The sequence below is a fragment of the Telopea speciosissima genome, chromosome 8 (assembly GCF_018873765.1).
Source record: "Telopea speciosissima isolate NSW1024214 ecotype Mountain lineage chromosome 8, Tspe_v1, whole genome shotgun sequence".
In the NCBI taxonomy this organism is placed as follows: Eukaryota; Viridiplantae; Streptophyta; class Magnoliopsida; order Proteales; family Proteaceae; genus Telopea; species Telopea speciosissima.
The window spans coordinates 8,390,047-8,417,759 of NC_057923.1; the positions used below are offsets into that span (position 1 = coordinate 8,390,047).

The 27,713-nt window shown below is 37.6% G+C and overlaps 2 protein-coding genes across 7 annotated transcripts; both read right to left on the reverse strand.

Annotated features, from left to right (window-relative positions):
- Positions 1-1,058: 1,058 nt before the first annotated feature.
- Positions 1,059-23,223, reverse strand: LOC122670809 (dnaJ homolog subfamily B member 1-like). Of its 6 annotated transcripts, none has more exons than XM_043867799.1 (4): positions 23,203-23,218; positions 19,621-19,626; positions 10,043-10,556; positions 1,059-1,600 (listed from the first exon to the last, which is right to left on the reverse strand). In XM_043867799.1, the coding sequence occupies exons 3-4, from the start codon at positions 10,552-10,554 to the stop codon at positions 1,159-1,161; spliced, it is 954 nt and encodes a 317-aa protein (XP_043723734.1). In that variant the 5' UTR covers positions 10,555-10,556; positions 19,621-19,626; positions 23,203-23,218; the 3' UTR covers positions 1,059-1,158. The 6 variants fall into 6 exon arrangements, with proteins under 6 accessions (XP_043723734.1, XP_043723737.1, XP_043723735.1 ...); XM_043867802.1 differs by lacking the exon at positions 19,621-19,626 and adding an exon at positions 20,857-20,859 and having other exon boundaries at positions 23,202-23,218; XM_043867800.1 differs by lacking the exon at positions 19,621-19,626 and having other exon boundaries at positions 23,202-23,223.
- LOC122670808 (calcium-dependent protein kinase 30-like) lies at positions 21,056-27,407 on the reverse strand. The gene is made up of 7 exons (XM_043867796.1): positions 26,607-27,407; positions 26,284-26,427; positions 26,005-26,157; positions 24,523-24,638; positions 23,890-24,057; positions 21,703-21,933; positions 21,056-21,604 (listed from the first exon to the last, which is right to left on the reverse strand). The coding sequence occupies exons 1-7, from the start codon at positions 27,259-27,261 to the stop codon at positions 21,410-21,412; spliced, it is 1,662 nt and encodes a 553-aa protein (XP_043723731.1). The 5' UTR covers positions 27,262-27,407; the 3' UTR covers positions 21,056-21,409.
- Between the last annotated feature and the right edge of the window lie 306 nt (positions 27,408-27,713).

A 27,713-nucleotide genomic window follows, 5' to 3' on the forward strand; every position in this document is an offset into this window, starting at 1 on the left:
GCCATGTCAAGCTTAAGAACAACAAATCCTATTTTCCCTTTTTTCTTCTTAATCAGAAACTAAAAAATTTCATGAACAATAATCACGTTATCAGTAATTTGGCACCTAAAGATAAAGGCACTCTAGAAAAGGGAGATGAAAGAGCCAAGGAAACCTTTCACACGGTTAACCAGAATCTTCGCTAATATTTTATAAAAGACATTGCAAAGGCTGATGAGTCCAAATTCAAAGGTTTTAACAACCTTCGCCTTTTTAGGGATCAGACACAGCAGGGTGTGATCGACACCTCGAGGGAAGAGAGCACCAAGAAAAAGATTGGATAGAAAAGAATTGGAGTAAGACAGTTGGGGGATACATTGATTGTAAAATAAATGAATGTGGAACCAGCTTTGTGTCCAAGGAATGTAGTTACCAACTTACCATACATCCACTGCAACTGATATCAAGACAGTTTACGATAAAGTGGCTGGAAATTCCATCCGTATTCGTGGACTGCCATCAGCAGCAGGAAACGATCCCACTCTGCAGCCTGTAGTTATAGGACAACCTCGGGGTGCGAGTGCCAGAGATGCAAATATGCAATACGGCAAAGATCAGTAAAGTCAGTAAAACCCAGCACTCTCAGAAGATTTGAACCTGTAAAAGATCAGTAAAGTCGGTTAAACCCAGCACTCTCAGAAGAATTGAATCTGTAAAAGATCAGTAAAGTCGGTTAAACCCAGCACTCTCAGAAGAATTGAATCTGTAGACAAAATCAATATATTGAATTTTGATAACTAACTTTGAAACAACTGCCATAAACCCTTCACCCTCGCGATCATGATAATTAGCTGAGTACTAACTAAATCCAATAATTATTTCTAGAATACAAATCAAAGTTCATCCAAAGGCACATCAAGGTAGACCCATCTCCCCTTTGCACTTGCAACCACCCCACCCGACCCAATCTCCATAATCAACAATCCTTTCAACTTACATGGCCTAGACATGAAATTTGATACCAAGTTTCAACGTCCTACTATTCACATCCTCCCCCTTTGACAGTGAAATGTGACATATTTACAATTCAATGGCACTTCCACCTACCCATGTTAAAAAGTTGCTTATAAAATCTGAGCTTATGGTATTAATTGAGGAAAAAGTCCTCCAAATTCAAAGTCAGCTCCTTCCCAACACCCTCCTCAGATCAGATTTTTGTTCTGTAGTGAGCCTTGATGGGAATTTGACATCGAAGTTTATTCTCAGATTTCCCTTCTTCCCAGGTTCTTTTGAGATGGGCATTCCTTCATTTTCTATCACCATCTCATATCCTGGTTTGACAATATCCGTCAATGATATTGTAAGGAGCCTCCCATCTAGCGTTGTCAGATTCAGAGTCTTCCCTGTGAGTGCATCCAAGAGTGATATCTTCTGGTTTACCAACAGATCATTCCCATCTCTCTTGTACATTGCATGAGGTTTCTCATCAACCAAGAAAATAAGATCTCCTGCAATGGTGCCTGGATCTTGGTTACCCTTCTGGGGGAAAGTTATTTTTGTTCCCTTCTTCCACCCAGGCTTTATATCTATGATCAGGATCTCCTCCACAGTCGTTGGTTTCCTGTAACAAAGGTGTTTGTGCATCAAGCCAAAGGAGAAAAGTAACAAAAGTGAATCATGGTTATGACAAAATGCAGACAAGTATTATTGATGAAGCCTAACAACATACCAAAGCAGATGTAATCAATAGACGGTTCATAACTCATCCAAAAAATTTAGACGGCTCATAATTGACTTCTCATTTTCCAGAAATGTCTAACAATAAGATTTTTCAACATTCATGAGCAGTTAATTTCCGTAGACTGATTGTCTGTTACATACTTGGCTTATAAGTATCTATTGCAACTGGATACAGGCACATACTAGGATTGAAAATAATATCCATGTAAGCATTTCAACTTGACTGACTAATTTTCTTTTGCAAGATGCTCCATTGAAACCCTAAAGCCATTCCTCTTAACACATCCAGTGTAATCATTTGTGTCCCTGAGATCACCAACAGAATATTTGTGAAACAATGTAAACCAAAAACACATATTAGACTCCTCTTCCTTTGTCTACTATTCTTTTCTCTTCAATTTTTTTCAAGCAATCTTCCAAAGGCTTTGTTTGTTCTAGCGTAAAATATTCCCCAGGATTTGACAAAAAACAGATACAAAGTTGAATAAGGAATAAGTGGGCCAATATTTTATTGAAATGCAAATTTAGAAAACAACTTCCACTTCAAAATTCAGGGTGTTGTTTTCCCCCAAAAGTTGAGGTATCTTGATCAGTGACACACTTGACACCCATGGAGCACTCCACCTCCATCATATTACTGGATTCTTTCCTTCACTTAATCATGTAAACATGCTTCCTCGTCACATCCAACAAAAATAATGACAGATGGCAGAAAAATATAAAAAAAAAAGTTTATAAATAATAATAATAATTTAACATGAAGATACCTTATGAGGGTCGGCCTTGGTGCAACGGTAAACTTTGCTCCATTGTGACCAAGTGGTCACGGGTTCAAGTCTGGAAACAGTCTCTTTGCGAAAGCAGGGGTAAGGCTGCGTACATTATGACCCTCCCCAAACCTCGCGGTGGCAGGAGCCTCATGCAATGGGTACTCCTTTTTAACATGAAGATATCTTACAATGAAACAAAGGGAGCCAAATGAAATATTACTAGCGATTACTTGGTTTCAAATATATTTCACCCCAACAATGCCGGAAGTCCCCCCCCCCCCGCAAAACACACTAAACACCCACCTCCTATTGGGGGGGGGGGGGGAAAGAAGGTCTCATTTTATTGACAATATATTAGATGTTTCTTCTAAAATTTTCTAATTGAACCAATCACACAAACACATACAGCGAGAGAAAGAAAGAGAGTCTCAAGGATCATAATCAAAACCAACCATCAAAATTGCTCTAGACCATAATGAAATGATGTAAAGCAACCATCAGTAATGGAAGGCACTGAATAATGTGTTTCCTCTAGATCATACTTGTCACACTGTCTAGGCGACCGAGAGTGTTGCACCAACAAGGCAACCAAGGCACCTGGAAGCCAAGGTGTCGCGTGATGCATTGACAACTGTCTAGATAAGAGAGGAGATCATTCAACAGTTTGTTGAGATAAAGGACAAAAACAGCAATTCCTTTGCACCTCCAAAGATGAACTTTATCACATAAAGTCAGTTCAAGAGTTAATCCTACTCCATGATAGTTAATACCCTATCCAATCTGCTCCAGCAAAAAGCATGATAGGCAACTAGAAGCTCGATCCACATTCTATCAACACCAGAGTAATTTGGGAAGGAGTTGACTGATTTTCCAGCAAATTTAGGAAGTCGGGGCTCCAAAAGCTATTAATGCAGGACAAATGGTTGGGAGACAAGAGAACTAAGCACACTAACATTGCTCGGGTTACATGGTTGAAACTGGGACTGATGGGAACTTAGAGTGCAGCTTCCGCAGGATATAAAAAGCCAGATATTGCAACAGGAGGGGATAATAGGATCAACTAAAAGTTGCCCTTTCCAACTTCATAAGGTAGCCAGATTGTCAAATCTAATAGCAGGAAGATATTACAATTGGCTGGTTCCGCATAGAGGCTTGTGCTGATACGGTGGATTATTCCAAGAGGAGCACGGGTAGGTCCCAAACATGGGTTTTGCATCAAAGAGCATTTTTGTTAATTAAGAAAAGGAGAACAATTCTTATTTTTATCAAACCAATTTCAAGGTGAAGCATTTTGACTTTTTTCTTATTCTTTTTTAATTTTTTTTAACTTCTTGAGGCAGCTTCTGGGAAAAATCCTTGAACCTTGCAACCTTCTCTGAAGGTTTTGCTCTAAAATAACTGGAGAGAGAGAGAGATTTCGATGGATGCTATAGAATATAAATGCTAAAATGAGAAATTGGGCTGCTCAGAAGCAGGGGAGGAATTTTAAGGCATAAAAATTGAATTTTAGGCGGGCCTTCCAAAACCCATCTGATTATCAATAGCCTGCTTTGGACAGGGCCAACCCTGCCTATTTATTAATCTAGCAGGTTTTGGCAAGGCCATATCCCATTACTCTTAGCTCAATCTGCCTGACCCTATCTTGTATACTTGTTTGCAACCCTATTTGATATCAGAGATAGAAGAAAGAGCAAATTCATGACACTGGAAATATGATACATGACCCCCAAAACAACAATCATGGCAACAAAGCAAGCAAGTAAAATGAGTAGAGTTTCATTAAAATGGGGGAGGGCAAAATGTGTATCTTGTGTCTGAGAGAGAGTGACCCCCAAACAACAATTATGGTAACAAAGCAAACAAGTAAAATGAGTTGAGTTCCATTAAAATGGGGGAAGGCAAAATGTGTGAGAGAAGCACCACCCTGTCGTTGCAAGCAACCTTAAGTAGCATTTTGAAGAAAAACCTCCCAACAGTATTCTATAACAACCTCGTAGGCTTGTAGTATTTTGAGGAAAAATCTCTCAACAGAGAGAGAGAGAGAAGCACCACTTTGTTGTTGCAAGCAAACTTAAGTAGCATTTTGAGGAAAAACCTCTCAACAGTATTCTATAACAACCTTCTAGCATTTTGAGGAAAAATATCTCAACAGTATTCTATAACAACCTTGTATCTTCGTGTTCTAGTCTTGATCATGAAGATCTCTACCTGCACACTCTTGATTCCTGCAAGGAATTTCATCCAACGAGAGGCGAGCTCTATCTACCATTAGACTGGAAATAACTTAACACACACATTGACCACGAATGCCCTCAATACCAATACAAGGATTCAAAAGGTTCCTCCAACATGGGAGGTCTCACTGAATTTTAGTATTTCCAATAACGTGAATCTAACTCGGTCAATCCAAATCAGAATAATTTTCTCCCCATAACCACTTACCCTTGGCAAATCCTGATCATGAGACTCCCGATGGTATTCCCTGGATTTGGACAAACTGTGATGCAATCTAGGGTTCGAAAACCCTCATACGGATCACTTACAGACCTCCCAAACAAATAAAACCTAATCATAAGCAAGCATGGCAGTGCTGTAATTATTATAAGTTCAAATCTCCTGAATAAGGAGACGACAGAATCTTGAGTATAATGGTAAATAAACAAGGAAGAGGGGTTTGATTGAATTTAAGTGGAAATGGGAATAAGATATAAGAACACCACAGTTATGAGGGACTTTTCTAGAAATAACAATAGTTATGCATTGAATAATAAATAAGAAAAGGATCATCTTCCTCATGATGGAGAGACTGGACCAGCAGTAACCCAATTCACTCCAAGTGAAATTTTCTCTCTCAACAACCATAGAATCGTTTGAAACTTAAGGGGAGGAGTCGCAATTACTAACCCGGCTGAATCCAGGCCAAGAGGAGCTCCAACAAGTATTAGCGTACAGTAAACTTCTGAAATTGGATAGGGTGCTGTTGCAGTCACGGTTGGGTTTCAAGGAAGAGATCTACCAACGGGATATGCTTCAGTGGAAAAAGGCCCAGGATTTACATCACCTAGGCAGGGAAACTCACGCCTAAAGTCTGAGAAAAGAAGGGGAAAAGAAGACTAAAGGAGAAGGAGAAGGAGAATAGAGAAGGGTAGAAGAAATAAGACAGCAGAGGAGGAAACTAACTGGAGAGCAATAGAAGTAGAAGGAAGAAAACAGAGAGGAGAAAGGTGCATCGTACCTGAGAGAAAGAGGAAGGAGGGAAGAAGAACACTCTATAGCCAACCGGCCGCCTCAAAAACCACACAGGCTACTACCAAACAAAAAAACCCAATTTTCCATTGTTCAAATCTGTCCATTACGTTGGGTTACTAACATATTTATAAAAAGAAATTGCACTCAAACAAGTAAACTTGAAGTAACTTAAACAAGGAAACTGGAAAGCTAGAATCTCCAACGTATCTAACTCCTACCAAAATAAAACAGAATAAAATAAAATAAAAGATTACAATATCAAACCAATTTAATGCTCAAATATCCTTTTAGACCCAAATCAGATTTGGACCTGGTTCTCAGTCTGAGTTCCAAACAAGTTTGGGACCTTCCATGGAAGCGCTACTGCATCACCCCCTAAATACAATCAGTCAATGGTGAGCAACCTCATGGGCTCAGTAAAACATTAGATTGGAACCACCCTAACACCCATAGTCACCATTAATGCCCTTGATACAAATTTGTTCAAAAGTCAAAACGATCCCCTCACATGTGGTGCTTCTCACGGAATCTCAATATTTTCAACAAATTGGATCCAAAGCTGATTCAATTTTTTCACAAACTGAATATTCAATCAGATATTTTGCCCTAGCAAATTCCAACAAAAATCTGCAAATGATCAGAGTAGCAAAGGTTGTCACCAGACTAACCACAGCAAGCAAGAAGCTAGACCAATGGATAGGATACCTCCAGAAACCTACCTAATATGATGTCTTTCTGAAATCCTACCAAAATAAAACCCAATATGTTCTCTCTTTGAAACTTGCTAAACAAGTTATCTAATGGGCCTGCAGTATATGTTTTCTCTTGCAACTTTTGTTAGCACATCTTGGAAAAGATTTGATAGGATCTTCCAGCGTGTCTCACAGAAAGACATGAGAACTGATATTCAATCCCAATCCTAATTGACGGTGTCTAGGCAGTCGTAGTCATTGAAGGAGGGGAAAAAATCAAGGCAACGCCTACGTGCCTAGACACCTAGGGCCTAGGCAATGCCTTAACAACTATATTGATGCAAATGTTGACTAACGTCATGGACAGGCCAGGCTTCATGACATTCTGAAATAATCTGAACATTTGATAAATGAACATCATCAGGACCACCAGATTAAGGGTAAAATTACTAACAGAAGAGAAATGGATTAAACTGAAAGTGGCTAGCTAAATCTTAATCCACCTCTGGGCAAGAAAAAAAAAAAAACATTGACATCATTCAAGGTAGAAAAAGTATCTCCCATCCGTAAAGAGGGTTAAATTCAAAGGAAAGTATACTGGCGATAAGTAAGACAATAAAGCCTAACAAGAAGTGAGACTATATGTCACATTTATCAGGTAGCAATACACAGTCCTCCAATAGGCAACCAATAAACACCAGTTTTACAACAAGTAAGAAGGTATCTGGACTATTTAAACATTGGTTCAACGATGAAATTTTGACCCTATTTGGGCATTTACTGTTACTAATGGTAGCTGGTGGCTAGCCGAACGCCATGTGCCAATCCTGCGAAGGATAGGATGGTCTTTCTTGATCCTACTTGCAATCATTTAACATAATGCCAAAATTTGTTGGGAGCCTGATCTCCAGGCATGCCACAACAGAAGGATGTTAAGACTCCAACAATTGAGTTTAAACCCTATTTTGTATTTAATAATAATGAATCCCCCAAATGAATAATGAACATATACTGATATACCAGCTCTACAACAAAGATAATGGACTTATCCTAGACATAATCTTCGCACACTGGGTCCTGGTCACAGTTTCCAAGTTACCAACAAGTTATCAACCACCTTAGGATGACTTGTAACCAACAATAGCTGAAATAGGCCATCCAATATCACATCTCAAGCCTGAAAAGCGGGATGGCCTCTATTAATTTTATCTTTAAAATTATGCCAAATGTCATTGCAAATCTGATATCCACCAAAACCAACACAACAACAGTCGGGATGTCTTTCTCCAATGATAAGTTATAGAAAATAAATAGTCATTTGTATCTAGCACCTTGCATATAACATATTGGTTCCTTACCAATATTTACATCCTCCACTATTTCAAACAGAAGAACAGTAGAGTCCAGAGAGTATTAGATCAACAAATCTCACTTTTGAACACTTAAACCCTAAGAGTAAAAGAAAGCTGAAATACAAACACCTGCCTCCAGCCATTCAAAATTGAACAATATCTCAAACAAGACCTGGTTCCACACTAATCCAACAGAAACCTTGCCACATACAGGATAAAGTCTGCAGCTATTCCATTTATTCCAGAGACGGAACTAACAGATAAAATCATCTCGACAATCTAGCAAGGATGTGACAAAATTTCGGAGTGTTGAACACCAAGACCAAGATAGAAACAAGGAGGACAGGAAAAATGCTTCAATCCCAATTTTCCAAAGAAGCCTTTCCTCAGCCATTAACCACACTGTTGTCCGCTGAATCCCTCCCAACAAATTTTCGATGGTAGACGCATGTATACTACACATTGGAATATTGGATCCTGGTACTCCCACAACCCACCACATTTGTCACATAGTTCAAGATCTCGGTGATTATTTCAGATTTTGGCCCAAACTTTGGGGAAATTCTAATTAAGCATCTCTAGACATTTTGGAACTTTTAGAATGTAAAAAAAAAAGTTTCTCAAAATGGTAGTTTGGTTTCAAACCCTAGGTTGCTAGTGTACGCCATACCCTGCTGTGTACTTTCACTAATATAGCCTATTGGTCCTATTCTACATATAATTTAGTACTAGAAAACAAAATTCAATTAAAAGTTTAAAACAACTAAAATATGCATTAGGAATGAAGAAAACCTATTTAATAGTCCCCAACATCTTGTCCACCAAGAAGTGTAGGTAATTTGGCCAAAAATTACCAAATCTGGGTTTGTTTTTGGGAGGGGACTTCTCCCCCTCCTACTGTAGAAAACCAACAAAATATGCGAAAGAAATAGGGCTTTCATAAGCATTTTTTGTAATATTTCGACTGAAACTAGAGCAAAATTCAGTTGAAATACCAAAATTTTGATCGAAACTTTACATACCTAATGAGTCAATCTACATTTCATTTCGACTCATGTAGAAGCCAAAATAATTTGAGAGATTTCGACCATTTCAACCGAAATCTTGAACCAAGATTTGTCCCCATGTAGATGTAGTAGACATTCTAAAAGAGTACTCACTTCCAATTCCTCATCGATTTTCAGATAGGCATTCAAATTTGGTCAGCACGAATCATGTCTTTCCAACTTATTCCTTCTCTTCATTTCTTCCTTAATTTGGCAGCTTTGGCTATTAAAATATAGGGAAAAAGAACCCTGCCTGGCAGCATGGCTCCTGCAACCAGACATAAAGGTAGGCGAAATGATCGCCTCACCCCTGTGAATGTAAAAAAAAATAAAAATCATACCTCCTGTTGATGCTCCCGTGCACTGTGATTGGCCCTTGTGCTGGCGTAGGGGACACACTGCCAGGTGGAGAGCCCTCTCCCTAAATATAATAAAGATTGGCCTAAAATGTGTAGGCAAGGCTGTAACAAGCACCCTCCTTCAAGATGCATGTCTGTGCTATGATATGCATGATACATTGATGCTTGGATAACCATGGTAAGATAGCACTAAATGCCACGTTGACACATAATAGGATTATAAAGACAATTAGCAGTAGTTATTCACTGAAATCAAGCTTATCAGATGCATTCATGTTTTGATCCAGATTTTATGTAGCTGAATTTGTGTGAGGAGTCTTGCAACCCTCAAAAGAAAAATCATTTATCAGAAAAAAGACAGAATCTTCCAGATATCCATAGATTCCGCACAATTAGAAATTTTCATCCAGAGCAAATCCAGATAAAATCTCAAAATGACAAATTTGAAAAAACCCATTCCTCCCTGTGATGAAACAAACTGATCAACCTATATAACCAATTAACATCGTGCAATGAACAGAGGGAAAATAAATAAACCGCAAGCTAAACCACAAAAGACATTGCCTGAATAGAAGTCAGCAGAACAACAAACAGCAAGTCTATTGATTATCATGACTTCACAGTTCATAGAGCTACTAATGCCACATTGAGTATCCAAGTGAGTTTCAACTGGCCATGTTCTGGATGGTACTAAACCATGGAATCAGACAACGAGAATGGTGTACGGAAAATTTGTCTAACATGCAACATTGAATTGAATTAAAAAAGCTCGAGTATGCTTCCCAACAATTCATAGATGAAAAAAAAAAGGTGAAAAGATAAGAAAAATGGAAGAAAGTAGGGATAATAAGATACCCGTAAACATCAGGAACGGTCCTGGAGATCTTCATCTTCCGTTTGGAACCAGAGTAAAGATCCTCCAGGCTAAAAGATAGATTCTTTTCAACCGGCGGAATTTTACGAGGCGGTTGACCGGTACCATCCGCATGAGGATTCCTGCTAAAACTCTGACCACGACCACCACCGTTGACACCGTCAGAACCACCGAAGAACTCAGCGAAGATGTCATCCGCATCACGGGGATTGAAGTGGAAGCAGGTAGCACCTCCAGAAGTAGGACGAGGAGGGACATTACCGGACTTTAGGGCTTCCTCGCCATATGCATCGTAGATCTGCCGCTTCTGAGGGTCACTAAGGACATCATAAGCCTCTGAAAGCTGCTTGAATTTGGCTTCTGCTTCTGTCTTTTTAATATCTGGATTCTTGTCTGGATGCCATCTCATGGACAACCTCTTGTAGGACTTCTTCAGGTCTTCTTCAGTAGCATTTCTGTTCACCTTCAAGATGTTGTAGTAATCCACCCCCATTCCTCAAACTCTAAAGACTAAAAAAATTTCTATGAAACTCAAAATTCAACAAGAAGAAGAAGAAGTCGAAACGATTTGATGTGATCGAGAATCTAAGATCAAGACTGTGAAGCTTCGTCGTCGGCACTCGGCAAAGCAACCAGACAATCGCTCTCGCAGCGAAAACTCTCGAGAAGTTTCTGGAAGCGATGGTTTTGAGTCGAACTCAAACCCTCCTAACTTCTTTCTCACTCTATTTCTCTCTCCACCTTCACCTCCGGGTCGGCCGGTTGTCAACCACACCGTTCACGATCAGTGGTGCCTTCTACGCTACACGATTAGAATACGCATTGGTGCGTATCTTAACCACTAAGAACGTGCAATCTTGTAAGTTATGAGGAATGGGTGGACTGTGGGACGGTGAAGAACACGACTAAAGGGCCAAAGTCCTTATTTAATGGAACGTGACCTGTGACTCTATCACTCTGTGAGTGCTGACTAGATTTTTTGTCTCAAATAAAGACACGTAAAGATGCTGTCTTGCTTCTCACGATTGGCTCCTTCTGTCTTCCTAGGGGATCTCTCCTGATCTGCTCAGAGAATAGAAGAGAAGAGTAGGTTATGGTTCTAATTAAGAATTACAGTATGTTTAAGAGTATATCTTGAGTGGATTATGGTTTATGGACGAGACAAAACGAGGAGAATGAACAATTGTTTTGGTGGGTTATTAAATATGATTAATTAGTAGTGACTTGAATATTAAACATTATAAAGTATGTGATTATGGTATATATATTTTTTTCATGGAACGTGATGATGGTACTTGAAACACATGTGAATGCATAATTTAATTTTTAAAGGAGATTTTCAGGTGTTGATTTGGTAAGATGGATCCACATATTTTCAATTTTCAAACATGGACCTAAGTTGTCTTCACCCATGGTGAGGAAAATGATACACAAGAAGCCCGATCACAAGGTTTCATCGTCACCCATGGTGAAGGAATTCTTTGTTCTATATGGGAGAAGAAAAAACTTATTTTCAATCTTAAGCATGGACTGAGTCTCTCTTCACCATGGTGAAGAGAGAATCTTTTTGGCGTAGATATTTGACCCTTTGATTAGCGAGGGGACGAGTATTTTCAACCTTGTAAAATAAGGATAGGAATTAATGATTTTTCTTTATAGTCTCAATTAAAGGCCATAATTCCCTTCTCCTATTGTACGAAACCCAATATTATCCCTAGAATCATATTTAATGGCAACAAGAAGGCGAAATTTTTCGTCCATCTATAGAGTAGGGTTATTCCAACACCCCTCTCCTATTGTAAGAAGTCGATAATAAACCTCACTGGTCTCCAATATCCTATCAACACCATCTGAAGCCCTCGATCAAGGGATTCCGGCCCTATTGACCATTGGTGAAGGAAAACTCAGTTTATAAGAAAATAGAATCTACTCACCGTGAGTGAAGATAAACTCAGTCCTACTTTATATTGGTCCTTTGGGGAGGGGGTCTTTATCACCTCCGGTTCCTTGCCCAGCCCAATTCCCCAATTTCTCTAACAATGGGGGACTAGAATGACCACCCTACCCCTGCCCAAACACTCTACCCGAGTGGGGTCTATCACCCCCTATTAGAGGAACTGGGCGATTGGGCCGGGCAGAAAACTGGAGGAGATAATTTTCTGGGGTGAGGGGGGATTAAGTACATCAGGCTCTTTTATATCTTGAAGTAGAATCGTCAATAAGACTGAAAAAGATAGCAAAAGTTGATGGTTTCTCAAGGAAAGTTCTCCTACTAATCCTCTCTCAAGTCCCAACCTTATACAATGGTTGTTTCCTCAGTGCAATGGTCTCCACAATAAGGAACCTTCAAAAATACCACAAACTAAATTCTTTTTTAGAAGAATCATAAGTCTAATGACAAGATTACCAGCTGGATCAGTTGAGACTTTCTCAAAGCAGGAACTATTAAGCCTAGCTAACATGTGTATAATCTATCTATCTTGTTCTGGTTATATGCATAGCTAGATTTCATGAAGAATAGTTAATAGTGAAAGGTGATCATAAGATTATATTAGCTTTAGTTAATTATTATAAAAACATTAATTTATTTCTTAATTTCTGTACTTTCCTTAAAGTGGATATTTCATTTGCATAAATATATTGAATGTATTGAGCATCTCTTTCTCAGTGATCATTGGTTACGGTTCTATTATTAAGGGTTACCAAAGTTGGTGAAAAGAGATCCTAAGTTTACTTTTTTGCCATTTTAGTATAACACGTTTCTTTGTTTTCCATTGTGGGTAAATCCTATCATTCATATCCTTATCGAAAAATGCGTAGCTTATAATAACTGACATAATGACAAGTTACTTTCAAATGTTTTTAAAAATTCTTTTTTACCCCTGTATTGAATTAACCATTGATGTGTCATTAATTTTTTTTCATTATTTATGTCTTGAGAATTGGCAAATGATCTCACTAAAGAGAAAGCAATTACTCAAGATGATAAAATTTGTAATAAGAGTTATTTAACTTCCTATTGGTAATTGTAGCTTTAATCATTAGGTAAACAAAATTTCAAAACACAAAAGAAATCCAAGAAAAAATTGGTGATAATTCAATGCATTGCTTGGAGTAGTGCTTTGAAGGACATTGCATTGCCAATTGGATCAATGTCAAATACCAAAGGCTATTTGTTTACACATTTTTATTATATTATCAAACTATCGATTGCACAATGCCATGGAGAAAAGGAAAAAAAAAAAAAAAAAGGACCGTCTTAGTGCACAAGAATCTCGCTATTGCTAGGTCTTGGAGGGGTAAATATACACAGATTTACCCCATTTCGTGGAGAGACTGTTTCTATGTTTCGAACCTGCAAACTGATGATTGCAATAGCTATAAATAAAACCTTCCCTAATTATGGTCTACCATTTGGAGACATGTGGAGGGCTATTCTAGTTAAATTGATAATTGCATATATAATTAATCCACCATTATTAGGTTGGCCACACTTTAACTTTGGGGTCCCATGTAAACCATTTGGCCCATCATATGTTGATTTTTTCCAATAATCAAACTTGGGGATAGTTTTCGTACACGGTTGTGTAAGCCGTGCATGTGAGAGGGTGAGCGTTTCAAGGCATTAAAATAGAGGTGGGGTTTTATGACTTTTCAAGCTCCCTGTAAGAGGGGACACGGCTGTGCAAGTGTATGAAATCTTTAGCCATCAAACTTTAAACCAAATATTTCAAATTAGTTTGACTTTTAGACCATTTTTAAACTTTCATATTCTTTTATTCAAGACGATAGATGTTAACATAAACATGACATCTACAACATTTGAGCACCCACAAAAAATATCATGCAATGGATATTTGGGGTGGCATAGGTAACTTATCACTTTGATATTCCATGTATAGTGAAAACCCTAAAAGATTTCAAAATTGTACCGAACTAATTGTCGAACTGAACAGAATGGAAGGCCATTTCTCTTTTTTTCTCTAGAGAATGTAACAACATTATTTATTCTCTAGCCAGAAAGGCTATGTCAATCTCGTGTAAGATAGTGTGGCCAAATTCCACTCTTTGGCTCCAAGACGTACGTAACTTGGATGCCTCGGCATCTTCACAATCTAAATCTCAATAAAGTTGTTTTACATAAAAAATAATAATAATAATAATAATAATTTTTCATAATAATTATAATAAAACTGAATAGACTGGGAACCTCTCAACTTTTTATTCAGTCCTGGTGTAGGACTTCTGTGGCAAGAAAAAAAAAAGGTTGTCAAATTAGGTGGTTTTTTTTTTTTTTTTTTGTAAAGTATGTTTTCTACAAACTCTCTAATTCGATATGCAGATTTGCCTACTAAAAAAATCAATGGGATGCAAAGGCAAGGCAAGAGGAATCCAGCAGGAAATCAATGGAGCATTATCAATTGGATGCAAAGGCATAGAAATATAGATAAATTCAATAGAAATGGTGAATGGGCTCACGCAACCGTGTTGGGTTTGGTGGCTTTTATCTATATAAGTTTATAGATTGGTTCAATAGTCTAGTTTGGGTTGTCTATTTGAATGGGAGGTGGAGCCATTTAAAGTGGAGTTTTTCAAGGAAGTGGAGTCTTCAAGAAGGTGAAGTCTTTAAGAAGGTATAGTCTTCCAAATAAGTGGAAGGGCTTTCAACAATATTGAATCTTTTAAGGAAGTTGAATTAGTTGATAGTTGAAGACATTAAGCAACATAGAATCTTTCAAGAGACATTTTGGAAGAAGTATGTAGTGGGTTTTCTCTTCAGAGAGAAAATTAAATATTGCCCAACAAGGAGGGCGAGAGAGAGTTAGTGGATTTTTACTAAGGAGAAAAAAAACAACAAGGTAAAGAATAAATCCTATGCAAAGATAGAGATATTTACCAAATAGTGTAGTGTTGATCCAAGCGAGTAACCAATTGAAAGTCCAAGAGGTACAATATAAGTGTAACATGTGTGCAAGGACTAAGTGAGAAGCCAAACGGAAGATGTTAAGTGAACTGGAGATGAGAGAATGGTGTACATGAGGGCTTGAGTTTGGGTGTCAAATCGCAAGGATTGTATTATTTTTTCTTTTCTTGATTTATAGTGGAAGTTGGCTCTCACTCCATGGATGTAGGCGATTTTGCCGAACCACGTAAATCTCTTGCTTCTTCTTTGTATATTTGTTTGTTTTTCTTTTGTGTTTTGTTAATCTTGCACATACCATTTTTTGAACATTACTCACATCTTAAAGAAAAATTGAAAAACTGTTATTTTTTTCCAACTTAAACAAACCAGAGGATCATCCTTGACCACGGGAAATTCTCTCTATTCTTCTTGATGACTATGGTTCTTTAAATTTAATAAACACTATTAAGTAGGACAAACATATAGCTAGTCTAGCTCACGGCTTAGCAGCTTAGCTACTAAGCCACTAAGGCATGTAGTATCTTTAAGAACAATCTTGGGATCCGGCTCCTATCTAGGGAGCTCAGCACCCAAGGCACGCCCAGGGAACATCCAAGGGTGGGACTGTGCTGCAAACATGTCAGCGCACATCTAAAGATGTATGCGACACAGCCCAACAGCTGGATGCTCCCAGAGCGTGCTGGGCTCCCTGGAGACGAGCTCAACTCACAATCTTGTAGATTTGCCATTATCTTTTAAGCCCATTACTGTGGATTTTCAGGTTCCAAAATGTCAAAGGGAAGCGAAGAATGACCAATCATTCTGATCTCCAACCCATTAATATAGAAGTAACATCATATCGCTCTCACAGCCCACAATCTGTTTGAAAAAATGATTCTTTGAAGAAGAAAGTCAAGAAACATATGCCATATAAGTTTTCTTTAAATAATCACTAAAATTGCCGACATCAAATGTCAAACCCTACTCAGAGAGATAAGAGAGAAAGAGATTTGTACAACCCAAACCCAATGAGCCTTATCCACCAGAACTATGGCTTTTGCCTTCTATATGCTTCTGTGTCATCTTCATGATTTGATTTTTTTATTTTATATGGTTAATTGTATACTCAGATATGCAAGTTGGCAGCACATATATGATGTTCAACAGAAGGATGTAAATAGATGGTTGAAAAGTCGAATTTGATTCAGGATCGTATCTATTTAGGGGAATTCGTATTTAAAAAATAATATCTGAAAATTATTCAAATACATTTAAAAGTTATACTATCCAATGTGATTTATAAAATATATAATTAAATAACTTTCCTTATAAAATATATAATTAAATAATGAGAGTATCTAAATGACACATCTATTGGTGTATTTAGAACTTGACACCTTCATTTGATTGCCCCTTGTTTTGTTAAAAAAATATTTAATTTTGTTTCATTAATAAAGATAAATTTATCATTTCACTTATGAACTACATTAAATGTTGCATTTAATATTTCAATTTTTTGAAAACGTACTTTTTACTCATGCATTAAATAACTTTAGAGAATTAAACAAGGGGAAAAAAGTAAAGTAATGAATCTATACCTAAGGTGTCAATAAGAAAATCCCTAAAATAATAGTTTTGTAAGTACTATTTTATAATACTAAAATACTCTTAAAATTTACAACATATTACATGTAATTAAACAAGAAATTAAATGAAAGAAAGATATTCATGAAGATATCTATGTAATTTCAAGTAAGACCATGTATCCAACATCAACCAACCCTAGTGGGTAGTGGCTTCAGTCCTTCAACATCAATCTTAATCGAGCTTTTGCCTTCTATACTTCTCCTCCGCTCAATGCAGACAGCTAAGGATATAAATGGATAGTTGAAAATCCGTTTGATTCGTGTTCATACTCGTTTAGGAGAATCCGCATTCGAAAAATCAGTTTCCGAAAACTATCCAAATCCATTTGGATGCTAATCGGATGTGAATGCAGATGCTGCTACATCTGATTCGTATTCGATCCATTTACATCTCTAGGATCAGTAATAAGTAACTCTAGCCTAAATTAAATTAAGCTAAGGCATCCTGAAAAATGAAAAAACCTACAATTGATCCTTTTTTTATGTTGTCATCTCTATAGTTTGTACCACAAGATTCCTTACTGGTGCTTATTTACTTGAATAGTTTCAATCTTAAACATATTTTCCTCATTTCGTTATTCACTAATGCAACTCTAAATTCCTCCAAATGTCTTCTTCTGAAAATTTGTATTGAACAAGCAAATTTTTGGAGGGTATGGTTAACAATTACTGCCTCTACCATAAATTAAAATTTCTTCATTATATCAAGGGTGATGCTCTTTGTATATTATTGTCAAAACTTATAAATCAAGGAGGACTAAATTTCCTGCAAAATGTTATTGGTTTCTCTTTCTCTGGTCCAACCCCCCCCCCCCTAAAAAAAACTGGAAGTTAATGAAAGGACCTTCCCAAACCCTAATAACTACATCAAGATAAAAGGACTGGAGAAGATCATCTTCTTCGACTAAAAGATAATGTACTTCATTCAATCTAGTAGACTAGTTACATACATAATGTTAAGGGAGAGGGTTCTCTAAGCAAGCGGCATAGAGGTGCGGCAAAACAATATCGAGTCTTGCGAGCTACCAAGCTGCTCTAACCCGCATTGAAGAGAAGAACTAGATAGGAATGAACAAACGAGAATTGGATGGGCTCTTCTACCATATGTACATAAAAGGGCAATGAGGTGATTTCATATGAGGAGAAAAGAGATAAACACAAAAATGCTAATATACCCTACCCTAACGGTTCACAGAATCTGTTCTCTAATTTTAAATATAGTTAAGGGAATGGAAGTATGATTTATAGCAGCCGCTTCATGAGAAAGCTACAACTTGAAAATCCAAGAGAACCAAAAAAAGGATACAAATTTAAAAATAAAGACAATAAAAAAACCTTTCTTTAACAAGAATAGTATTTCCTCTACTTGTTTGGTGCCTAATGGTTCTGCCAAGAAAGCAAAATCTCCTAAGGAAACCAACTTTGGCAGTCATAGATTTTAAATATATTATTTTACAATTTTTCAAAGATCGAGTTTTCCTTCACCCACAGTGAATGGGAATTCATTCACAATGCAAATGGTACATCGTGTTGAGAAGAATATTTTGGGAAACATGCTAAAATCCTATAGGGGTTTGTGAACCCTAAGATGATGGCTGAACCACGCTACGCGATGGAGGAAAACTTTCTCCATTTTCCAATGTCGAAGATGAAACCACAATTTGGGAAACACTCAAATTTTCACTCTATGATTCTTTGTTCGAATAGGACTGATCTTTTCTCGCAAAATCTTAGTGGAGGTAGTAATCCATCTCTTCACCCTCATCCTACAATCATCAGTCATGTGACAGAATTATTAGGTTTTGAATACCCAAATTCAGGATTTCTCTTGCTAGTTGCTACACATAAAGAAAAAAGGAGACAACTGAAAGGCAATACTAGTTTGATGACTTGGGTGGGTAAGGGTGTTTATCAGTTTAAATCGAGCTAAATGGTTCAGTTCATGATGAAATATGTATAAATTAAAATCTCGGCTTTGATTCGGTTTACGATTGTTAAAAAACTGATACAAAAAGGAGAGGACGGAGAGGCTGTCTGAGTTGAACGAGAACGCTCTGTCCTTAAGACAGTATTTGCACCCTTACAAAAAGGAGAGGACAGAGAGGCAGAGACAGTAATCACTTTGAAGCTATGAAAATTGTTATATTCTTGACTGACAGAATTCATGGACTAGTTATAGGCCCATGAAGCTGTTCTGATGGGTCACATCCAATGGCTCATATGGCTTGTTTTGATGGGTCAGGATTATTAGGCTTAGGTGAAGTGCAAAGTGCGCCATTAAAGCATCACATTACACCTCACGCACGCACTCGGACAATCACCGCCCTAGCTCGGAAGTGCTCGGAAGTGCAGCAAACAACCTTTTCCAAACATCATATGTGATAATAGCTCACAATCCTATATAAGCCAAATGAAACCTTTTCCATAACCGATGTGGGACTAAAAATCCCACATCTATTATTTGAAAATTCCAACAACGATAAAATAGGTATAAACCAAAACCGAATCAAATACTATTTGGTTCCAATTTTTCAGATACAAAGCGAATGTTATTTCAGTAATTCAGATTAATTATCCGGTTTGAATTTATTTCTAGTTTGAATCTGGTTCCATAAGTTCTATAATAGCATCAACAAAATCATTGGGATGCCATGAAGGCTTATGCTATAATTAACATATTCAACAGCAAGTAGACACAAAAGAAATCTAAACTCTAGAAAATGAAGAATTTTACGAGTGTCATGGTTTTGGATTAATCCAAATAGGGTTCGATTTGATTTCTGTAATTTATCAATTTAAAATTTATTCGGTTTATTGGTTTTTTAAATTGGATAAAAGATTTGTACAATGTCAACTTCATTTCAAAATTGCATGCAGGCATTCCTCATAAGATTCAGATTACTGTAGCACCACTTCTGTAAAATGTCTCAGATACCCCCCTATTCTTAGAGTTTTACTATAATGCCCTTCCTCCAAGGCATGAAACTGCACACCGTCCGTGTAGCAAAACTCTCTCCTTTTAAATTTTATGTCTCTTTCTTAATTTTTTTTTAGTTCTACCTTTTACGCCGAAACAATAAAAAGTTGAGTAAAAATTAAATGATTCATAAGAGATCAACAGAATTAGCCTGCAACTGTGGGATCAAATTGTAAGTATCGGCTAATACATAACTAGAATGTTTGAACACAATTCAACTTGCAACACCTAGTTAGACGTCCTTTTCCATAAATACATCAATAAAGAACAACATAAATTAAAGGGATTTTTCTTATTGACACATCTTGTCGATTAATTCATAACCTAATTTTTTTACCTTTTTAGTATAACTTTTTTTTTTTCCAATTAGAGGTGTCAAGTTCTAAATACACCTATAGAGGTGTCATTCAGGCCATCACTTCAAAGGAATGCCTTATTGACACCTCTACAGGTGTATATAGAAAATGTAACCTTTTTTTTAATTGCCATTGTTTTATTCTTAAAAGTTTTTTACATTAAGAATAAAAAATGTATTATATTAAGAGGGAAAAAATATAATAAGGTTACAAATTATTTTACAATTCATCAACGACAACTAAGCTTTATCCCAACTAAATGGGGTTGGCTAGAGTGATTCTTGTCCTCCATTAAACTCTATTTGAGATCATACTTGATACAAGGCCCAGGCCCCAAACTATGCATGTCTTTCCTCACCACTTCTACTAAGGTCATTTGAGATTTATTTTTTACCGCTTTTAGTTACTTTAATCTGGATCAAATCACTCATCCATACTAGATCATCCAAAAGCCTCTGTTGAACATAGTCATTCTACCTCAAATGACTTTCTCATAACTTATCATATATCGGAGCTACTCTTAAATCAGCTCTAATATAATCTGTCCTTACTTTATCTATCCTAAATTTAGATTTATATCTTAAATCTTTTAGTTCCTTTAATCTAGATCAAATCACTCCTCCATACTAGAACATCTAAAAGCCTCTGTTGAACATGGTCATACTACCTCAAACGACTTTCTCATAACCTCATATATCAAAGCTACTCTTAAATCAGCTCTAATATAATCTCTCCTTACTTTATCTTTCCTAAATTTACCACTCATCCATCAAATCTACTTCTTTAGCTGCCCATGTTTCTAAAACTTATAACAGTTATAAAGAGAAATATAACTTCTTTTTCACTAAATTTAATTACAACAAGATTTTCCCTTCTTTATATTTACAAAATCCAACATTGATTTCTAGCAAACTCTCTACAATACTGTACACTGTTTAGGTAAAAGCTGCAAAAGGAAAATTTCAAACAAAATCCTATTATTTTATATTGATCTCAATAATCTATTCAGTTGGAAGGTTCATGTTGGAAGAGGGCAGAGAATTTAACTTTGCTAACCCTCCAAGCCCTGATAAGTGACCCCCAAAACCTATGTAGCTTCAAGAGGCTCAAAATGCCAGAAAAAAAACAGCTCACAATTAGAAAAACACATGAAGAAATACTACAGGCAAATCAACATAGCCAGATTTACAAATTTGATACAAATTCTAAAAAAGAATTATACGATACCCTTCCTTTCTCCAACAATACCAACCTCCAGCCAGTCCAAGGTCCTCCGAGATCTACTTCCATGCAGCCAAAAATGCAATCCAAAGTCCAGCAACATCTTAGCTTCGCTTATGGAACCAGCCAAGACTCTTGGATACATTTTCTTTCACACCATATTTTTCGTGCACTGAATATTTTGAAGATGAACATTGCTTTGGTTTAGCTTTAGAGAAAAAGAATATTTCTGCATCACAGAAGACCTAGCTAGCGTTCCCCTTGGCTTCGACAACCGTAATTTGACCATCTGCTTCATTGCCCATTATCAAAGAACCATCCTTCATCAGGTTAATGCTCAAACTCTTGAACCTCTCTCTGGAGTATTGTCGAGATGCCTTTCTCCAATCAGTACCAGTTTTCATCATTGCAACAAATTCCTCATAACTGATTTTCCCATCCTGAATTTTTTTAAAGCATAAAATAATTAAAATTTTGGTGACAACAGATATAGCAGCAAAGAAAAGTGACGGGGAAGAGGGATGGCAAAAACTAAAACCTTGTCTGTGTCAACCTCACGTAAGATATCATTCAGTACTTCAGCATCAGTTTCTCCAGAATCATCTGTCAAGGCTTCCCTTAGCTCATCCATTTCAATATAACCATTCCCATCCCGATCAAAGAACGTAAATGCTCTACGGATATGTTCATCATTTTCCATCTTCTGTAAGTGGATTGTGACCGTAACAAACTCTCCGTAGTCTAATGTACCATTCCCATCGACATCAGCCTGAATACAAATTTTGGGGTAATATTCCATCAAGATAAATAGAAGATTATAGAACAAATGAACTAAATATATAAATAAAATGAAACATGAACCTCTAAATGCAGTAAATTTTATATCTAATGATATTTAACAAAATCCACTCATGAAGAAACTCATTCAGCAAATAATCCGTGGACACGAAATACTAATAAAAACTAACACACACACACCATAGGATGTGGCTTGCATTCTACATGAAGAAGTTGAAACCAAATATAACAACATCCAGAAGGTTGCTCCATTGTGACCAAGTGGTCACGGTTCCAGTCGGGAAACAGCCTCTCTGCGAAGCGGGGGTAAGGCTGCATACATTATGACCCTCCCCAGACCCCACAATGACGGGAGCCTTGTGCACTGGGTACGCCCTTTCAGAACCTCCACCAAAATAGATGCAAAAGAAAAAAGGTACTGACAACAATTCATATGAAAGATATTAAGACCCACCAAGAGCAGATTGAACTCCACCCAGCAAACGTACTTACTGTCTCAGATTAAAAATATGCACCCTGAATAACCTTTGGCTAGTACACAAAAGATGAGATAATCATAATCATCTGATGGCACAGATATACATATCCACAAGGTAGATGGTGGATAACCATCAGGCACTAGATCCAAGGGAGTTGCTCAGTTGGCTAGGACCAACACTTCACAATTAAGAGGTCATGACTTTAACTCTCCTTGGGGCCTAGCTATCAAAAAAAAAAAAAGGTACTAGAGCTTGATTTTACCTCCTGGCAATTTTGTTATTTTTCATTTCTATATAGCATGTCAAGATCACATAGCAAAATGTGGCATATATCTCCCATAATTCTAAATCAAGAATATTGACAGTTTCTCGATGTGAGATATGGGGTTTGTGTTGTATACATTTGTAAACAAACTGTCAATCTTCTAGGGGCTGCCCCATGCATGAAGCACATCAAACTCTGACACGAATCTCTAATTGCCAAGGATCTCATTTTCAACCATCTCTTCCTACAATTTTCACGTGCTGGTTGGTTATGCACAACTATATTGAGAATAATCAGCATTATCATCTAAGCCTTATGGAATCTATTCACCCCTACTCTTGCATCCATAGTCTATCTATCAACTGCTGTTTTCTTCTATCAGGATACAAGCCTCAAAATCTTATCTATAGAGTTGTAAGCTGCCAAAATGGACATTATTGAAAATCTATAAAATTTTACTTTAACCAAAACTCATGTGTGAAACCTGAGAAGAACTTCTCTCTCTCTCTCTCTCTCTCAACAATTATGTTCGCTCACAAAGAATTTGTTAGGATAGACAGGAATGGTTTTTCTTCCATCTGAGATTCCTTGCTGTATGAATGATGTCTCGTTTTTTTTTTTTGTTTTTTTGTTTTATTTTTTATTGGGTGTAGATTGATAAATGAGGTTTTCAAGTATAGCTTATTTAGGTTTTGGGGGTGGTCAGGTCAGGAAATAGTTTTCAGAAACATTGTGCTACATTCATCATATTCAACTGGTTCCCCAGCTGCAACTCACGAAAAATAAAATGGACCAGGAATTTTTAATAAAATCCGCCAAAGTTGGTCTGCTAGCATTTAATATTGCCTCTTGCTAGGGGGCAACTTAATCACTGAATGCAGTGTCCTTTGGTGTAATAAATGTGACATATTTAATTTCAATGTGTTTATCCTAGCAATTAGACTGTCCAGACCATCAGACTGCCTACTGCGAGGCCAAGCAGTCCAATGTCCCATTCGGTAAGGAAACATTGGTCTACCAGTTTCTCCATTCAAATGAACCTTATCAAGAGTTGGACACAAAACATGAATTTACACGCTAAGATGTGACAAAAATCAGGATAAAGCGAAAAATCAAAACAAGGCCAGATAGCAGCCCTGGCTGCAACTTCTCTGTAGCTCTTTAATAAACAGTAGAAACTTACCACTTCCATCAGCAGTTTCATCTCTGATTCAGCCAATTGAGAACCGACCTTCTGCAAGCCAGCCTTCAGCTCCTCGTATGTTATTTTCCCATTGTTATCGGTGTCCATCAATTTAAACATATCTCTTATGATTTCCACTTCCTCAACAGACAAGTGCTCCGCAATTACCTAAAATATCGATTGCAAAATTAAACCATTCACATAAGTAGAATTAAACATAAAATAAATATCAGATATAGGAAAATTCCCATGGGGCACAAGGAATGGGCTGGAGCTTTGCAACACAAATCCCATGTAAAGAAGATTGGAACCAATCAAGGTCAATCTCAGCCCAAAGACTGTCTAATTAAAACCTGCATTATTGTAGTTATTGGACGCTTAGTTTCGGGTTGAGGGGGGCACAAAAACTGCAGATCAAGTGGTTAAGTTTTTTCTGATCATGCTATTTTAGACCAGACAATATTTTGGGTAGACCTATTTCATGGAGGCCACTGACTCTGAATACAAGTCATTTGGCAGATTATGGGTGCCCCAGTCCCCCGAAAGTGACAAAAAGGCGAAAGAAGGGGCAGGGGAGGGGGGGGGAAATCTCCAATTTGCTCCCTAAAATTATTACTGGAGTTGGATACTAACCCGCATAGCTTTCTTTTTGAATCTATTCATCACAGAGAATTGTTTCAGCCTTGTCCTCACAATATCTCCAAGTGGAACGTTTGAAGCTTTCTTCGCATTCTGTAGCCAGGAATGATCTGCAAAAATCATAATTGAATGATGGTTTCAAAAGCAAATTACGAATGGGTACAACAGGAAAAATCATTTCAAAATATTACACATATAAGTGTGGTTAAGATAAATCGACTCGTTTAATCAGCTAGGATTGTATCTACAGGATACAACAATTAAAACTGTTGGAAAAATTTTGCACTTTTCCCTGGATTTCTTCAACAATTATAGTTTCGCCTGCCTAGTGTGCAGATGATATACCTACTTCAGGAGCCAAAGATTTAATTCGAAATTCCGATCTAGAGCTCCTAATGAGCTTTGATTCGATTAATGTGCAGCTTGAACGCAGAAAGGAATCATCAAGAAGCCAAACACAAACCCTCAGAGTTATAAGGAGCTCAAGCCCAGTTAAGGTCAAAAACTATGACCACATATACTACCCTATTAACTTGCAACAAGGCTCCAAGCCAATGGATCAGAAAAGCATGATGTTTTACAGCTTATATTACTGCAGTAAGTCAGAACTCAGTCCATTAGCTTTTTTCTAAAACAGTTTCTCTTTTAGAAATTTAATGATGCAGAGCACTACAAAATGCCATTCATTTGTGGAGCTGCTGGTCTCGTTGGATTGTAAATGAAAAATAACTCATGCAGTGAGGATTTCTATAACAAAAGAACAAATATTGAGACCATTTCTTAGGCAAATCAAAACACTACGACGCCAACTGTAGAAAAATCACAGGCACTGATTACTAGCTCACTAAATTTAAGTATGTCGGGAAAGAAACTATGATGCACCCTGGTTTTCCCACTGCAAAGTTCATGGTCTACTATTTGAGTAGTCCCTCCAAGTATTGCCTACTGGAGACAGCCTATATCAAAAATGGCACTGGTCAAGATACATTAACTCATGGACATATTTAACTGACCATAAATCAAATGCATAGCAGTACTAAAGAAAAAATTCAGAACAACAACTACTCAGCCTTATCCCAAACTAAATAGGGTCGGCTACATGGATCCTTGCCCAAATCAGCTCTATTCGAGGTCATACTTGATTCAAGGCCTAAACTATGCATGTCTTTCCTCACATAAGCTTGAGACAAGACAAATAATATCTCTTCTAGTCATTCTCCACCGAGTCTGGTCCCTCGGCTATAGACTCTATTCCTCATTTCAGAAGGCCCACCAATTGAATGGGTTTCTCAACATTATAGGGACAGTCCAGGGAAGTAGGGTTCATCACTTCATTAACCCTAGTGGCAACTTTGGTGCATTGTTTACTTTCACATACTGGAGCTGCAAATTAATGAAGAAAAGAGCAGCACCAGGACAATATCCAGGAACCAGGTTGAATACACTCAAAAAGTCAAAATTTCAAAAGCGACTTACCCAGAACCTGTTGAGCAGTCAAGCGTTTCTTTGGGTCTGATTCCAGCATCTGCCGAACAAGACTCTTAGCACTTTCAGAAACCCTAGGCCATGGATCCCTCTTGAAATCAATCATCCCCCGCAGAATTGCCTGGGCAACTCCCTGTTCAGTCTCTGCAATTAACAGTAAACAACATAAACAAAAAGAGAGGAAGAAGAAAGGAACCCCCAAAAATCAAACAAAGCAAAGCGGAATTCAGTGAAAGCATACGATTCTTAGCATAAATTAAACTAGCAAACCTGCCCAAAATGGAGGAACCCCACACAACAAAATATACAAAATCACACCAGCGCTCCATATATCAACCTCCGGCCCATAATTCCGCTTCAACACCTCCGGTGCCATATAATAAGGACTTCCCACGATCTCCGAGAACTTTTCCCCTGCTCAGAAACACATCATAAGAGTTAATATAACAAGAGAAATGGACTGGAATCAATAAACAAGCAGGTAAGAAAAGAAAAGAAAAAAAGATTTGCTCCCTGAAATCAACCCAGAAGCTCAAAAAGGGGAAAAAATAACGGAATATCATAAACACTGAATAGTAGTAACGTTAGCACACCAGGACGAAAGAAGACGGAGAGTCCAAAATCGATGGCTTTAAGCGGCGCATGCTCTCGCTTGTTAGCGTAGAGGAAATTCTCAGGTTTAAGGTCTCTATGCATTACTCCATGCTCATGGCACATCCTAACAACTTCGGCAACCGTCCGGGCCACATTCGCCGCTGCACGCTCACTATAGTGTCCCCTCGCCACGATCCGATCAAAGAGCTCACCACCCTCACAGAGCTCCATAACAAGGTGCACAGCTTCATTGTCTTCGTAAGTAGCTCTAAGCCTGACGATGTTTGGGTGGTCAGGAAGGCTAGACATGATGGCAACCTCTCGGCGTACATCTTCGATGTCGATGGCCGTTCTAAGCTTCCTCTTGGATATAGACTTGCAGGCTAGGGCTTCTTTAGTTTCTCTATCAGTACATAAGTAGGTAATACCAAACTCCCCTCGACCCAGTTCACGACCCAGTATATACTTATCAGTGATGCGAGTTCGGTGACACACAACGTCTTTGAGGACTCGAATCAGCGCCGTAGGCCTGGGGCCTTGAGCAAAAAGATTGGGTTTCTCTTTCTTCCTTCCCTTCTTTCTTCTCTTTTTCTTCGTTGATTTGTTCTGGTTTTCTGAGTTTACAACTCCCAAGCAAGCGTAACAGTTCCCCATATTGACAGCTCAAATGGGTAAAAACCAGAAAAGGAATTGAACTGAAGATCTCAGTTTGGCTTCCTTTATCTTCTTCTTCTTCTTTTCGGAGTTGAAGTTCCCGTCGGACATGGATTTCACGGCCAATCTCCGGCGGAGAGAGCAGCGAACAAGGCGGGTTGAGCAAGTAAAGAGACGTCTTTTTTAAAAGTCTTAACTAAAGAAAGCGAAGTTCTAAATGATGGATGAAATCGATTATATAATTTATTTTATTAAAGTTTATTAGGTTGATTTGGTTACTTACCAGTTACACCATGAGACGTTTCAAATAATTAAAAATGATTTATAATTATTTATGAATTTACAAAACTGTCCTTGTATTCCCATATTGGTTGTTTCTACACGCTAACCAATGGTCCTTTGGTCCAAAATGGAATAATAAGCAAAGACCATTAACATCCATTTTCCCGGTC

What these genes read in the sequence shown, in the direction of transcription:
- LOC122670808 (XM_043867796.1), bottom strand. Translation starts at nt 27,261, where the DNA reads ATGGGGAACTGTTACGCTTGCTTGGGAGTTGTAAACTCAGAAAACCAG. An exon ending in CTCCGTCTTCTTTCGTCCTG is followed by an intron (nt 26,428 to 26,606) that starts GTGTGCTAACGT and finishes GTTTCTGAGCAG; the next exon opens with GGGAAAAGTTCTCGGAGATC. An exon ending in TCAAAAAGAAAGCTATGCGG is followed by an intron (nt 24,058 to 24,522) that starts GTTAGTATCCAA and finishes TCGATATTTTAG; the next exon opens with GTAATTGCGGAGCACTTGTC.
- LOC122670809 (XM_043867800.1), bottom strand. Translation starts at nt 10,554, where the DNA reads ATGGGGGTGGATTACTACAACATCTTGAAGGTGAACAGAAATGCTACT. An exon ending in ACCGTTCCTGATGTTTACGG is followed by an intron (nt 1,601 to 10,042) that starts GTATCTTATTAT and finishes CCTTTGTTACAG; the next exon opens with GAAACCAACGACTGTGGAGG.